The following is a 16724-nucleotide window of genomic DNA, read 5'->3' as shown; positions in this document are numbered from 1 at the left end:
GTTACACACATTTATGACACACTGGCAGGCACTTTGCTTTGTGTCCATAACATACACGAATCTTCAAATGTAGGCATATCACTATAAGAATACATTTTATATGCATGCTTAAAAAAATATTTAAAAAAATAAAAAAAAACCAAAAAACCCCCAATACGCGTTAAATACAAAGACAAGTAAGTAGTTCTTGCAACAATTTGTAAAACGTTTTCAACGAAAACATTATTATTATAATAATTTTCAGTACCTGGTCAACAGAAGGAATGCAAGTAGACCCAACATCAACGCAGAATGTTACTGTCTGCACATCCACACATCTTACCAATTTTGCTATTCTAATGTCGGTCAACGAAATACCAGTAAGATGACTTTTGTATTTTAACATCGAAGTAATTTATATTTTTTTAAGCCAACATGTAACAACATTAAATGATGGGTAATCATAAAACTGCGTAAAAACAAAATGGCCGAAGCACTGAAAATTAAATCTTGCAATGTGCAATCGCATTAATTTAAAATATGTAAATCGCATTGAATTCAAATTAAATGAACAGTAAGTCATTAAAAACTAACTAATCGCGTAATGCATCTTTTCAGTTAACCAAAGTACAAGAAACCAGCTTGAGCGTCATCACATATGTAGGATGTACACTGTCGCTTATCTGCCTCCTTGTCACTATTATTTTGCTCTTTATCTTAAGGTACGTGTCCTTATTACTATATAGCATAATTATGTAAAAGCGCTTTAACAACTGCGGGTTGGTTCTCAACAGGATATTTATATAAAACTGATTGATTTTAACACAACCGAATAAAAGCATTCTATAAATCTAATCTACGTTTTTATCACCATTTATCATATACATGCAGGGATTTGCAACGCTCTACGCGTATATCTATCTTGAAGCATTTAGCTATAGCGATGTTCATAGCGCAATTTCTATTTCTTGCTGGTGTGGAAACTGCGGTTGGAAATCCGGTAAATCTTTTTAACGTCATTTGGGCTAAAGTTTACTCCCTGCAGACGAAAAGGCCGAATCCTATTCTATTCGGCCATGAGGTACTGTGTGGGCGACCCAATCATTCTTACAGCAAACTCATCCAATCGGTGCTTCAACCTGATTGGCATTGGCAAAGAACCGTTCCGATTAGATCGAACCGTTCCAATTTGGGGTAATTAATCCAAAATGAGTCGTACTTTTACAATGTGATACAAGTTTACTTAGGCATAGATCATTATACATCATTGGATCACCGTAATTATGAGTTTTCTTGCTGGCGTACTTTAGGATCAAGTATACTTCAGAACCGAACATTATAATAATGTATGCAGCTCATGCAGTTGATAACCACAAAACTGATTGATGAATATAGGAGACATTTTTTATATGAATTTATTTGAAACTGTTCTAGAATTCACCAAACATGTTAAATAAGTATAACTAAACTCAAAAGGAAAACCTAAAGTAGTGTAGAGCTATAAGTAACATATTATGTCTGATTCCGCCGATAGAAATTGTGCACTGCTGTGGCGGTATGTTTGCATTATTTCTTCTTGACCGTCATGTGCTGGATGTTATCCCAAGGATTGTACCTGTATATCAAATTGCGAAGATCTGCCAAAGGTGTATGGGACTTCGTTTACTTCTGTGTTCTTGGTTGGGGTAAGTATTACACAATCATGCTATAGATAAACCGTTCGTGATCCACAACCTCATCTCCCACTTTTCTCAAAAACGTTGACATTTTTATACCACTGGAAACCTCTGGCTGCATAATGTTTAAGTACAAAATATTTAGTCATACAGATTAATTCGTTTAGCAAAGATATCGTCAAATTTGTATTACTTTCTGGTATACAATATACATCAGAGGATGATTTAAGGAAGCCCCATCATGCACTGTAAATGTGTTATCACTCGAGTTTCAACTGCCACTTTACTTTTCAAATCCCATTGAACTCTGTGCAAAAGATGTTGTTTTAGAATTGCCCGCGTGTCGTCATTATTTGGTCGATTTCAGATCTAAAGTGATGTATGCATGAATGATAATTCACACCTTCTGTAGATAACATAAAATGTTAAATCGACCAACTTTTTGAAGGTGTATTTATTGTAAATATATCTGTCCAAATTCAAATTTAACCACGCACGTGTGTATGCAGTGGGCGGGCAGTGGTGTCATGTTTACTCACACAGCTGTGCTAACCGCAAGACTTGCTGGGAAGTGCTTAAATCATCCTCTGAATATACATACACATTACAATTGTCAACTAAGTGAAAGCACAATTACGTGTCCATGGTCATCCAGGTAATGGTAAGACAACATATACATACACATTGCAATTGTCAACTAATTGAAAGCACAAGTTACGCGTTCATATTCATCCAGGTAATGGTAAGACAACATATACATACACATTGCAATTGTCAACTAATTGAAAACACAAGTTACGCGTTCATAGTCATCCAGGTAATGGTAAGACAACATATACATACACATTGCAATTGTCAACTAATTGAAAGCACAAGTTACGCGTTCATGGTCATGCATGTAATGGTAAGACAACATATACATGCACATTGCAATTGTCAACTAATTGAAAGCACAAGTTACGCGTTCATAGTCATCCAGGTAATGGTAAGACAACATATACATGCACATTGCAATTGTCAACTAATTGAAAGCACAAGTTACGTGTTCATGGTCATCCAGGTAATGGTAAGACAGCATATACATACACATTGCAATTGTCAACTAATTGAAAGCACAAGTTACGCGTTCATAGTCATGCAGGTAATGGTAAGACAACGTATACATACACATTGCAATTGTCAACTAATTGAAAGCACAAGTTACGCGTTCATGGTCATCCAGGTAATGGTAAGACAACATATACATACACATTGCAATTGTCAACTAATTGAAAACACAAGTTACGCGTTCATGGTCATCCAGGTAATGGTAAGACAACGTATACATACACATTGCAATTGTCAACTAATTGAAAGCACAAGTTACGCGTTCATAGTCATGCAGGTAATGGTAAGACAACGTATACATACACATTGCAATTGTCAACTAATTGAAAGCACAAGTTACGCGTTCATGGTCATCCAGGTAATGGTAAGACAACATATACATACACATTGCAATTGTCAACTAATTGAAAACACAAGTTACGCGTTCATGGTCATCCAGGTAATGGTAAGACAACGTATACATACACATTGCAATTGTCAACTAATTGAAAGCACAAGTTACGTGTTGATAGTCATGCAGGTAATGGTAAGACAACGTATACATACACATTGCAATTGTCAACTAATTGAAAGCACAAGTTACGCGTTCATGGTCATCCAGGTAATGGTAAGACAACATATACATACACATTGCAATTGTCAACTAATTGAAAACACAAGTTACGCGTTCATGGTCATCCAGGTAATGGTAAGACAACGTATACATACACATTGCAATTGTCAACTAATTGAAAGCACAAGTTACGCGTTCATAGTCATCCAGGTAATGGTAAGACAACGTATACATACACATTGCAATTGTCAACTAATTGAAAGCACAAGTTACGTGTTCATGGTCATCCAGGTAATGGTAAGACAACGTATACATACACATTGCAATTGTCAACTAATTGAAAGCATAAGTTACGTGTTCATGGTCATCCAGGTAATGGTAAGACAACATATACATACACATTGCAATTGTCAACTAATTGAAAGCACAAGTTACGTGTTCATAGTCATCCAGGTAATGGTAAGACAATATATACATACACATTGCAATTGTCAACTAATTGAAAACACAAGTTACGCGTTCATAGTCATCCAGGTAATGGTAAGACAACGTATACATACACATTGCAATTGTCAACTAATTGAAAGCACAAGTTACGTGTTCATGGTCATTCAGGTAATGGTAAGACAACGTATACATACACATTGCAATTGTCAACTAATTGAAAGCACAAGTTACGTGTTCATGGTCATGCAGGTAATGGTAAGACAACGTATACATACACATTGCAATTGTCAACTAATTGAAAACACAAGTTACGTGTTCATAGTCATCCAGGTAATGGTAAGACAATATATACATACACATTGCAATTGTCAACTAATTGAAAACACAAGTTACGTGTTCATAGTCATCCAGGTAATGGTAAGACAACGTATACATACACATTGCAATTGTCAACTAATTGAAAGCACAAGTTACGTGTTCATGGTCATTCAGGTAATGGTAAGACAACGTATACATACACATTGCAATTGTCAACTAATTGAAAGCACAAGTTACGTGTTCATGGTCATCCAGGTAATGGTAAGACAACATATACATACACATTGCACTTGTCATGTCAACTAATTGAAAGCATAAGTTACGTGTTCATGGTCATCCAGGTAATGGTAAGACAACGTATACATACACATTGCAATTGTCAACTAATTGAAAGCACAAGTTACGTGTTCATGGTCATCCAGGTAATGGTAAGACAACGTATACATACACATTGCAATTGTCAACTAATTGAAAGCACAAGTTACGTGTTCATGGTCATCCAGGTAATGGTAAGACAACGTATACATACACATTGCAATTGTCAACTAATTGAAAACACAAGTTACGTGTTCATGGTCATCCAGGTAATGGTAAGACAACGTATACATACACATTGCAATTGTCAACTAATTGAAAGCACAAGTTACGTGTTCATGGTCATCCAGGTAATGGTAAGACAACATATACATACACATTGCACTGGTCATGTCAACTAATTGAAAGCATAAGTTACGTGTTCATGGTCATCCAGGTAATGGTAAGACAATATACATACACATTGCAATTGTCAACTAATTGAAAGCACAAGTTACGCGTTCATAGTCATCCAGGTAATGGTAAGACAACATATACATACACATTGCAATTGTCAACTAATTGAAAGCACAAGTTACGCGTTCATAGTCATCCAGGTAATGGTAAGACAACGTATACATACACATTGCAATTGTCAACTAATTGAAAGCACAAGTTACGCGTTCATAGTCATCCAGGTAATGGTAAGACAACATTATACATACAATTGTCAACTAATTGAAAGCACAAATTACGCGTCAAGTCATCCAGGTAATGTCAACTTGCAATTGAAAGAAAACACAAGTTACGCTTCATAGTCATCCAGGTAATGGTAAGACAATATACATACACATTGCAATTGTCAACTAATTGAAAGCACAAGTTACGCGTTCATAGTCATCCAGGTAATGGTAAGACAACATATACATACACATTGCAATTGTCAACTAATTGAAAGCACAAGTTACGTGTTCATAGTCATCCAGGTAATGGTAAGACAACGTATACATACACATTGCAATTGTCAACTAATTGAAAGCACAAGTTACGCGTTCATAGTCATCCAGGTAATGGTAAGACAACATTATACATACACATTGCAATTGTCAACTAATTGAAAGCACAAGTTACGTGTTCATGGTCATCCAGGTAATGGTAAGACAACGTATACATACACATTGCAATTGTCAACTAATTGAAAGCATAAGTTACGTGTTCATGGTCATCCAGGTAATGGTAAGACAGCGTATACATACACATTGCAATTGTCAACTAATTGAAAGCACAAGTTACGTGTTCATGGTCATTCAGGTAATGGTAAGACAACGTATACATACACATTGCAATTGTCAACTAATTGAAAGCACAAGTTACGTGTTCATAGTCATCCAGGTAATGGTAAGACAACGTATACATACACATTGCAATTGTCAACTAATTGAAAGCACAAGTTACGCGTTCATAGTCATCCAGGTAATGGTAAGACAACGTATACATACACATTGCAATTGTCAACTAATTGAAAGCACAAGTTACGTGTTCATGGTCATCCAGGTAATGGTAAGACAACGTATACATACACATTGCAATTGTCAACTAATTGAAAGCACAAGTTACGCGTTCATGGTCATCCAGGTAATGGTAAGACAACGTATACATACACATTGCAATTGTCAACTAATTGAAAACACAAGTTACGCGTTCATAGTCATCCAGGTAATGGTAAGACAACGTATACATACACATTGCAATTGTCAACTAATTGAAAGCACAAGTTACGTGTTCATAGTCATCCAGGTAATGGTAAGACAATATATACATACACATTGCAATTGTCAACTAATTGAAAACACAAGTTACGCGTTCATAGTCATCCAGGTAATGGTAAGACAACGTATACATACACATTGCAATTGTCAACTAATTGAAAGCACAAGTTACGTGTTCATAGTCATCCAGGTAATGGTAAGACAACATATACATACACATTGCAATTGTCAACTAATTGAAAACACAAGTTACGTGTTCATGGTCATCCAGGTAATGGTAAGACAACGTATACATACACATTGCAATTGTCAACTAATTGAAAACACAAGTTACGCGTTCATAGTCATCCAGGTAATGGTAAGACAACATATACATACACATTGCAATTGTCAACTAATTGAAAACACAAGTTACGTGTTCATGGTCATCCAGGTAATGGTAAGACAACGATACATACACATTGCACTTGTCATGTCAACTAATTGAAAGCACAGGTTACGCTGCTTCATGGTCATGCAGGTAATGGTAAGACAACGTATACATACACATTGCAATTGTCAACTAATTGAAAGCACAAGTTACGCGTTCATAGTCATCCAGGTAATGGTAAGACAACATATACATACACATTGCAATTGTCAACTAATTGAAAGCACAAGTTACGTGTTCATGGTCATCCAGGTAATGGTAAGACAACGTATACATACACATTGCACTTGTCATGTCAACTAATTGAAAGCACAGGTTACGCGTTCATGGTCATGCAGGTAATGGTAAGACAACGTATACATACACATTGCAATTGTCAACTAATTGAAAGCACAAGTTACGCGTTCATAGTCATCCAGGTAATGGTAAGACAACGTATACATACACATTGCAATTGTCAACTAATTGAAAGCACAAGTTACGCGTTCATAGTCATCCAGGTAATGGTAAGACAGCATATACATACACATTGCGATTGTCAACTAATTGAAAAAAAAAGATAAGTGTTCATAGTCATCCAGGTAATGGTAAGACAACGTATACATACACATTGCAATTGTCAACTAATTGAAAGCACAAGTTACGCGCTCATGGTCATCCAGGTAATGGTAAGACAACGATACATACACATTGCAATTGTCAACTAATTGAAAACACAAGTTACGCGTCATAGTCATCCAGGTAATGGTAAGACAACGATACATACACATTGCAATTGTCAACTAATTGAAAGCACAAGTTACGTGTTCATAGTCATCCAGGTAATGGTAAGACAATATATACATACACATTGCAATTGTCAACTAATTGAAAACACAAGTTACGTGTTCATGGTCATCCAGGTAATGGTAAGACAACGATACATACACATTGCAATTGTCAACTAATTGAAAGCACAAGTTACGCGTTCATAGTCATCCAGGTAATGGTAAGACAATATATACATACACATTGCAATTGTCAACTAATTGAAAGCACAAGTTACGTGTTCATAGTCATCCAGGTAATGGTAAGACAACGTATACATACACATTGCACTTGTCATGTCAACTAATTGAAAGCACAGGTTACGCGTTCATGGTCATGCAGGTAATGGTAAGACAATATACATGCACTTTGCAATTGTCATACATACACATTGCAATTGTCAACTAATTGAAAGCACAAGTTACGCGTTCATAGTCATCCAGGTAATGGTAAGACAACGATATACATACACATTGCAATTGTCAACTAATTGAAAGCACAAGTTACGCTGCTCATAGTCATCCAGGTAATGGTAAGACAGCATATACATACACATTGCAATTGTCAACTAATTGAAAGCACAAGTTGCGCGTTCACAGGCATGCAGGTAATGGTAAGACAACGTATACATACACATTGCAATTGTCAACTAATTGAAAGCACAAGTTACGCGTTCATGGTCATCCAGGTAATGGTAAGACAACGTATACATACACATTGCAATTGTCAACTAATTGAAAACACAAGTTACGCGTTCATAGTCATCCAGGTAATGGTAAGACAACGATACATACACATTGCAATTGTCAACTAATTGAAAGCACAAGTTACGTGTTCATAGTCATCCAGGTAATGGTAAGACAATATATACATACACATTGCAATTGTCAACTAATTGAAAACACAAGTTACGTGTTCATGGTCATCCAGGTAATGGTAAGACAACGTATACATACACATTGCAATTGTCAACTAATTGAAAGCACAAGTTACGCGTTCATAGTCATCCAGGTAATGGTAAGACAATATATACATACACATTGCAATTGTCAACTAATTGAAAGCACAAGTTACGCGTTCATAGTCATCCAGGTAATGGTAAGACAACGTATACATACACATTGCAATTGTCAACTAATTGAAAGCACAAGTTACGTGTTCATAGTCATCCAGGTAATGGTAAGACAACATATACATACACATTGCAATTGTCAACTAATTGAAAACACAAGTTACGTGTTCATGGTCATCCAGGTAATGGTAAGACAACGATACATACACATTGCAATTGTCAACTAATTGAAAACACAAGTTACGCGCTCATAGTCATCCAGGTAATGGTAAGACAACATATACATACACATTGCAATTGTCAACTAATTGAAAACACAAGTTACGTGTTCATGGTCATCCAGGTAATGGTAAGACAACGTATACATACACATTGCAATTGTCAACTAATTGAAAGCACAAGTTACGCGTTCATAGTCATCCAGGTAATGGTAAGACAACATATACATACACATTGCAATTGTCAACTAATTGAAAGCACAAGTTACGTGTTCATGGTCATCCAGGTAATGGTAAGACAACGTATACATACACATTGCACGTGTCATGTCAACTAATTGAAAGCACAGGTTACGCGTTCATGGTCATGCAGGTAATGGTAAGACAACGTATACATACACATTGCAATTGTCAACTAATTGAAAGCACAAGTTACGTGTTCATAGTCATCCAGGTAATGGTAAGACAACGATACATACACATTGCAATTGTCAACTAATTGAAAACACAAGTTCTGCGTTCATAGTCATCCAGGTAATGGTAAGACAACGTATACATACACATTGCAATTGTCAACTAATTGAAAGCACAAGTTACGTGTTCATGGTCATCCAGGTAATGGTAAGACAACGTATACATACACATTGCAATTGTCAACTAATTGAAAACACAAGTTACGTGTTCATAGTCATCCAGGTAATGGTAAGACAACATATACATACACATTGCACTTGTCATGTCAACTAATTGAAAGCACAAGTTACGTGTTCATGGTCATCCAGGTAATGGTAAGACAACGTATACATACACATTGCAATTGTCAATAATAATAATAATAATAAAACAGCATTTATATAGCGCATTGTGAATCTCAGATTCCTCAATGCGCTTTCCAGATTTAAAAACTACCAAACTTAATTTACAATAAATGATTTTAACTTAAGAATTATACAAACAATAAATAATATGCATAAAACAGCAGACCAGCTGCAAGCAAACAACATTAGAATGGCAAAGTAACACCAGTGAGAGGCCCACCAACAAAATCCCCAGGGGGGACTGTCGGTGCACCTCACACCGGCATCATCAATACATCAATATACAAGATAAAAATACAGTTTAACATAATAAAAATGACACTAATAATCTCATATAAGCACACTGAAACCAAATGCAAAGGTACACAACCATCTCCATCCAAAGATGGAGATGCCAGTGTAGAGTGTGTGAGAGACTCATCGATGTAAACACATCCATGAGCCTCCCACACACAAACAAAATTATACTCAACAGCAGAAATACATGGCATAACCAATCTAAACTCAAGCAAAAACAAAACCTACTCCATCCAAAGGATGGGCGGGGATGTCTTTGCAAGAAGCATGAGAGACCCACCGATGTCAACTAATTGAAAGCACAAGTTACGCGTTCATGGTCATCCAGGTAATAGTAAGACAATATTATACATACACATTGCAATTTAGTCAACTAATTGAAAGCATAAGTTACGAGTTCATGAGTATCCAAGGTATAGAAAACATTATACATACACATTGCACTCGTGTAATATTTGAATTACGAATTATTTAGAATTATTTGGAATGATAACTTCTAATTCTTACTTTACCTCACATGGACTACTGCGACTCAGTGTGGGGAAATGCTGGTAAGACCTTACTGAAAACGCTTGACAGGTTGCAAAATACTGCTGGCAAAATAATCCTTGGTCTCCCACGAGATACCCCACTGATGTTCTTCTTAATACCTTGAAGTGGGACAAACTTGACGATCGTCGTAATATCCACCTTAACATCATGGTCTATAAGAGCCTTAGCAACATCCTCCCACTGCCTTTATGTAACATCTTTTCCACAGTTAGTAACAGTCATGGCCACTCCACTAGGTCCGCATCCCAAGGTAATCTTGTCCCTCCAACAAACCGCAGTGCCTCTGCCAAAAGGAAATTCTCCTCCAGAGGTGTACTGTCCTTTAACCTTCTCCCCACCAGAGCAAAAAATCCATTGCCAGCTACAGTTGGTTATTTTAAATATGCTTGTAAGCCCTAAGTAAATTACACCTTTTGATGTCCTATAGTGCAATATCACTGTTTTTATATATCATTGTTGTTTGTATGTAAATTTTATGCCTAGCTGGTCTAGTTTTTGATTGTATTCCTAATTTTGTTAAATTGTGCAATCTGATATATGCTTATGTAATGTATTTTAAAATGTATTGTTTATTTTTTGTTTTTTTACGTTTTTGACCCCTGGGCCAAACTGAAAAACAGTGTTTACACTGAGTTTTGTTACCCAGGCAAAAGAAGTTTTAATAAATAATAAAAAAATAAAATAAAAATTACAATATCAAAAGATGTTTTGCCCAGTCATTTCCCGCGGAAACATGCAAAAGTCCTTGAAAGCCAAAACTGATTCAAACTTGCAAGACATTTGCTGAACTTTTTATTATGGTAAAAACAATAAAACGAAAACGAAATTTTAACCTATGAGATGGTTTGAAATGTGGCTATTTTCGATTATTTGTTTCTGATAGGGTTTCCAGTTGTGCTTGTAGCTATTGTTGCTGGTATCAAACATGAAGCTTATGGGACAGATTCATAGTAAGTACTCATCCACAATCACTAATGAACTTCTAATTAAGTTTTCTAGCATTAGCATAGCAAATACATAATTATAATTTGCATATAATATACTTTGACAGCAAATAATGCACAATATCCATGATAGTATCCAATTTCCTTAAAGAATGTAATTCATTTTGGACTGTTGTCGGATAATCTGCATCAATGTTTGATTTCTTTCTATTCACAGCTGCTGGCTCACAACGGAAGGAGGTGCCATGTGGGCATTTGTTGGACCTGCATTAGCAATCATTGCCGTTCGTATATATATTCCGACATCTATGATCAAGTTGTTGTCTAATTTACTGCTTTTTTAAATATAAGAATTTTCTTGTAAAATATGTGGAAGAAACGATTTTTGATTTGTTCAGGGTTTGACAACCCTGGATAACCCTCTATTGAAGCTTATTTCCATTGGGGTCCATTTGAACACCGGGACGGGTTGGGAACAGTCAGGGGTTAACACCCTACTCTTTTCGAAACTGGCTGCGAGATACATGTACAGGTATGGCTCTCTGTACACGGGATCGACGGCTTAACGTCCCCTCCGAAGGACGGAGTACTTTCATGATTCTTTTACCCAATTCTAAATGAACCATGGGGAGAGCGGAAGTCTGAATTTAATCTACAGAAGTTGCCAATTAATTTCAGACTTTTTTTTCCAAGTCAATATCCCAGCAATATCCCAGCCACCGCCGGGAATCGAACCCGGGACCTCATGCACTAAAGGCAAGTACCTAACCATTGCGCCACGCTCTCCCTAAATTACGCTAGATTTGATAATTTCACTCTAAACAGATTGCCTACAGTGATTACTCTATCTAATCAGTGAAATGCCAAGAGTAACAATTGGGTAATTTTTACTCTGGCTGGACTGAACAAGAAATACAATTCACTCTTTAAAGAATAAAAGTTCACTCCATTGTTGTGCCTAAAAGGGTGAAATACGGTATTACTCTTTTATATTTAGAGAGAAGAGAAACAGACACAGTTATGTCAAGCAAACATTCGCCGAAAATATGCACACCGCACATTACCAAACTTCTTATCATATTCTTATTATATTCTTGATAGGTGAACACGGTTGTGATAATATTGGCCATGAAGGCATTCACTTCTGTTAAAGTATACAAGGACAAATCTGACAAAGAAAAAATGAGGTAAGAATACGAATGTATTGAAGTAAAGCAAACAGAGTTTACAGCCAGGTTTTGGAGTTTCATCGTTTATTGAATTCGTATGTGCGGGGGTTCGACGCTTGGTAAACCTACTTACTCCACGTCTAATACATCACTAACCATACTAGTTGTATAACTATGGAGATAAGGGGACAGCTGTCGCCTGTGGGAAGCCCGCCCCCCCCCCCTAATGCTGGCCACCCTGATGTCTTTTTTGTGCCCTTCAGCCAATTTTGATCATTTTCGTCAAATGTTATCCGCCTTGTAAGTTGCCTCACTCATTTGTCCCCCCTTGCTCTGAAAAAAGTTCTGACTACGCCATTGTCTGTACCCCAAAATATTAACTGAGTGAATATTTTCAGGTCGTCGTTGCGAGCTGTGGTGATAATGTTACCAATCCTTGGGTTGACTTGGATATTTGGGGTATTCAGCTTCAACAAAGAAACGCTCTTATTTCAGTACTTGTTTGCCATACTTAATTCATTACAGGTAAAGTTTTTTAAACTGCTTAAATTCACATTATATTATAACGTTAGTTCTACTTCAAACGTGTTTCACCTATCACAAATGTTTTATTTGACAGTTTCTTAAATATTATCCCTACTTTAATTACTTCTAAAACCAAATAAATCTCCGGGCATGGATAGTATAGTAGCCGGATTGCTAATTCAAATATTATCATCATACTCGTAATAATTTATATATTATACAACGTAATAGGATTTTCTCTTGCACAATCCTGAACTTGCTAATGCAATACACAAAGGAAAATAACTAAAAAGCAGGGTAGCTCCTTTTAAAAAGTTTAAAATATCCTACTGTAAATATAATTTCACGCATTTTCAAACGACATTCTTGAAACCTTCTTGTACTTTAGATTAACAACACATTTTCATGATTATTTTCCATCTGTCTGTAAGGGAGTGTTTCTCTTCATATTCAACATCTTATGGAATGATGAGGTATGCCAAGTTTACTTATTATTATGATGAGTTCTAGTAGTATACATGAATGTTTAGTATTTTATTCGTAAAATTTTATATAGGAGATTTCAGCGTAGGCCAATATCTTCATCATCATCACCACCACCATCATGATCAATATCTTTATGTCTGGATTACATTTTCTTTTGTTGATTATCTTATATTTATATTAAAAATATTATGACATATGACATTTAAAAGAGTGTGTTTAAATAATTCATATAGATAAAAGGATCTTTGCGGCGAAAGCTTGGGAAGAAGTTTGCCAGCGACGAAAGTTCTATGTTCTTCAACAGAGTATTGGGAACGGCGGTGAGTTTTAGTTTTTTAACAAGGCATCATTATAATTATGCAATAGTTGTGTTTGATCCTATAATCGTGTATAATTGATATGTGGCTATCAAAAGCTAAAGCAAATGCAGCTAATCCAACTATTGGTTTCTCATCGAGCTGATATTGGTTCCATATAACAATGTGGTCTTATAAGTTTAAAATGTTATCAATATCATGATTTACTTTTATCAGACGTGTCAAGAGCAGTAACACACCTGTTTGCTGCCTACCTGTACCTCAAAGTACAATACATAACTGACTATCCTGTGCACATTTCATTCCTTTTACAGAGTATCGGCCCATCAAAGAGCACAGAAACATCACTTTCCACCACGAGCACAGGTAAAATGATGTAGTCACGATTATAAAATCAATAATAGATAAACAAATTAATCAAAAAAACACGAAAATACCTTGAAATTACCGTGAAAATTAAAAATCTCTCAAGTTGATAATTGATATTCAAATCATAACTAAAATACAGGCATGGGAATGATTATTCATGAACAAATTGTGAAAAGTTTGAAAAAGTGCGTGGAATTAGGCTGAAAAGGCCCAAAACGGGCTGAAATTAAAAAGAAAGTGCGGAAATTTGGACCAAAAAAGCCTGAATTCTCATGCCTAATCTAATCTAAAAGATTTGAAGTTATGTGACTCTATCTTTGATTATTATTATTTTCATTCAGTTCATCGGTAATTACATTATCATTGGTAAGAAAGTTTTATAAGATCCCAGCAAACACAAAACGTTTTCGACATCATTCGCAAAAGGTTATAAAAGGTTGTCAGAAAACGTTTAAATGTCGGGTTATATAAAGGGTATATTAAGAGTATAAAACGTTTTCATGCCCTTAAAAAACATTTTTTGATAATCTACTGCTCAGCAAAGAAAAATGTTTTACAGAAAACGTTTAAATGTCGGGTTATATAAAGGGTGTAAAAACGTTTGAATAACATTCAAAAAACATTCTTGAAAGCTTGATACAAAACATTCTAAACAGAATGTTATTTTGGGGTTGAAAAAATATTTTGCGAGAACATTTCTGTGTTTACTGGGTTCAAATATTTTAACATAATGTTATTTAAGTATTGACACAATATTTGACAAAAACGTTTACAAAAATAGTTCACAATAACATTTTTTGAAAAAATTTATTAAAAATATTGTTGTAGTGTGTTTTCATACAAAACGTTTTAAAACGTTATCGTGACCTTTGTATAACCCGACATTTTAATGTTATTAAAACGTTTTTACCTAAACCAAAAGCCAAAATATAACTTATTTAAAACGTTTTTATGTTTGCTGGGATATCATCATGTGATACTGTGCCATATACTCAACCTAATTCAACTCATCATTCAGCAATGCTGTAAATAATGCTGGCCAGGGCTGAAAACCTGTGAAAATCCCTGCAGGTCATACCTATGCCTGCGAGCATGTGGATTTTTCACCAAAGGCAGCAATATGTATGCAATGCTGACTTCATTATCAATATGATCATCAATCCATGGCATTGTCTGTTCCTAATTTGCAAAGTGTCACAAAATGTGGACCATTTTAACATTAAAGTTCATTGAACGGATCGTAAGCTACAATTGCAATGTTGTAAGACTCTCTAGACTTTTAATTTCATTCAGCTTCATCACACCTTACAGGCTCAAAACCTCTTGCTTTCAAAGTAGGCTGCCCTAGTGCCTGTCACTTACATTGCATTTGGGCGTTTTTGTGATAACAATGCGTAATGCGTATATCATGGTGCTGTTGACATAATATTTTCATCATTATTATAATGCTCATCATATTAAGGGAACAACCCAAAAGTTCGATGAAGCCCTATAAACGAAAGTCCTTTCGTTAGGGAGGGAGGGGCCAAAAAGTCCGATTAGGTTTGTAAAGAAGTAGTTAAAACATCAGTCAAAGTTGATCTTTTTTTAAGGATTTAATATATAATTGTAAAATGTTAGTATTTTCTGATTTTGCAGCGGTTGCTTCAAAATGATTTCAAATAAATATAGAGTGCAGTACTCGCAACCTGCAAGTTAATTTTTCAAAGCAGCTGTACCGCACTTTAAAATCCAGCATGTCCTCATTTTTTTGAAGAAAAATATTTCGAAATGAAATAGAATTATTGTTTCTTAAACGTGATCAATATCCTAGCAATGTCGCATCCCTCCACAACCCCATCGACCATCGCGATGGCCCTGTGCCCAATGAATATGAGTTGGAATTTTCGATATTTGACACTTGTTTTAGAGGGGAGGAGGGAGGGCTTCTAATGAAAGGACTTTCATTTATAGGACTTTTGGGTTGTTCCCTAATTAGCTCAATAAAATTGAAAATATTCAATAACTGAATGCTTTTATTTGTTTCCAAGGAACAAAAATGTGATACCTGCTTGGACTTGATTCAAATGGAGTTCTGCACGGATCTGCCAGGCTTCCGAATGTAAATAATAAACTGTACAGTCTGCAAGCAACTTGAAGTGTGTCTTAAAATCATACAATTCCGCTTATATTTTGAAAAAGAAATGGTGACAAAAGTATCTCATTTGTACTTTGTTTACCCTTTCAAAAGTTAAGACGATGTCTGTATGATGATCCAACTGGCAGGATTTAAGTGTCACATCTTTTGTCACCACTTTCGTGTGGTGACAAACAGTTGATCTTGTTCTCAAATCAGTCATGAATCAAATGGATCATGAATAAAGTAAATGACCAGAGCTTTTTTTTTAAAGTTCAACTCAAAATTGGGACAAAATTACCATTTCCTGCACTTATGTTATGTTATGTCTCAAGGAAGACAAAAATAAATGCCAAATTCTGACTGAAAATTGTTGACATTTATAAAATCCACATCTTTTGCCCTTTTTATGGATAAAAATGGCCAGATCTGGAATAATTTAAACTGTCCAATTATTTGGT

At 35.6% G+C, this 16724-nt stretch overlaps 1 protein-coding gene across 1 annotated transcript; it reads left to right on the top strand.

Moving 5' to 3' along the window:
* Positions 1-248: 248 nt before the first annotated feature.
* LOC140151780 (adhesion G-protein coupled receptor D1-like) lies at positions 249-16298 on the top strand. Its single transcript, XM_072174117.1, has 12 exons — positions 249-359; positions 598-701; positions 871-979; positions 1514-1664; positions 11221-11287; positions 11499-11565; positions 12383-12468; positions 12849-12975; positions 13407-13448; positions 13695-13781; positions 14093-14144; positions 16178-16298. Exons 1-12 carry the CDS (start codon positions 264-266, stop codon positions 16189-16191), a joined length of 1002 nt encoding a protein of 333 aa, XP_072030218.1. The 5' UTR covers positions 249-263; the 3' UTR covers positions 16192-16298.
* Positions 16299-16724: the final 426 nt, after the last annotated feature.

Source organism: Amphiura filiformis, chromosome 5 (assembly GCF_039555335.1).
Source record: "Amphiura filiformis chromosome 5, Afil_fr2py, whole genome shotgun sequence".
Classification (NCBI taxonomy): Eukaryota; Metazoa; Echinodermata; class Ophiuroidea; order Amphilepidida; family Amphiuridae; genus Amphiura; species Amphiura filiformis.
Note: the sequence above shows the minus strand (reverse complement) of the source record. Positions and strands in the feature narration are given on the sequence as shown.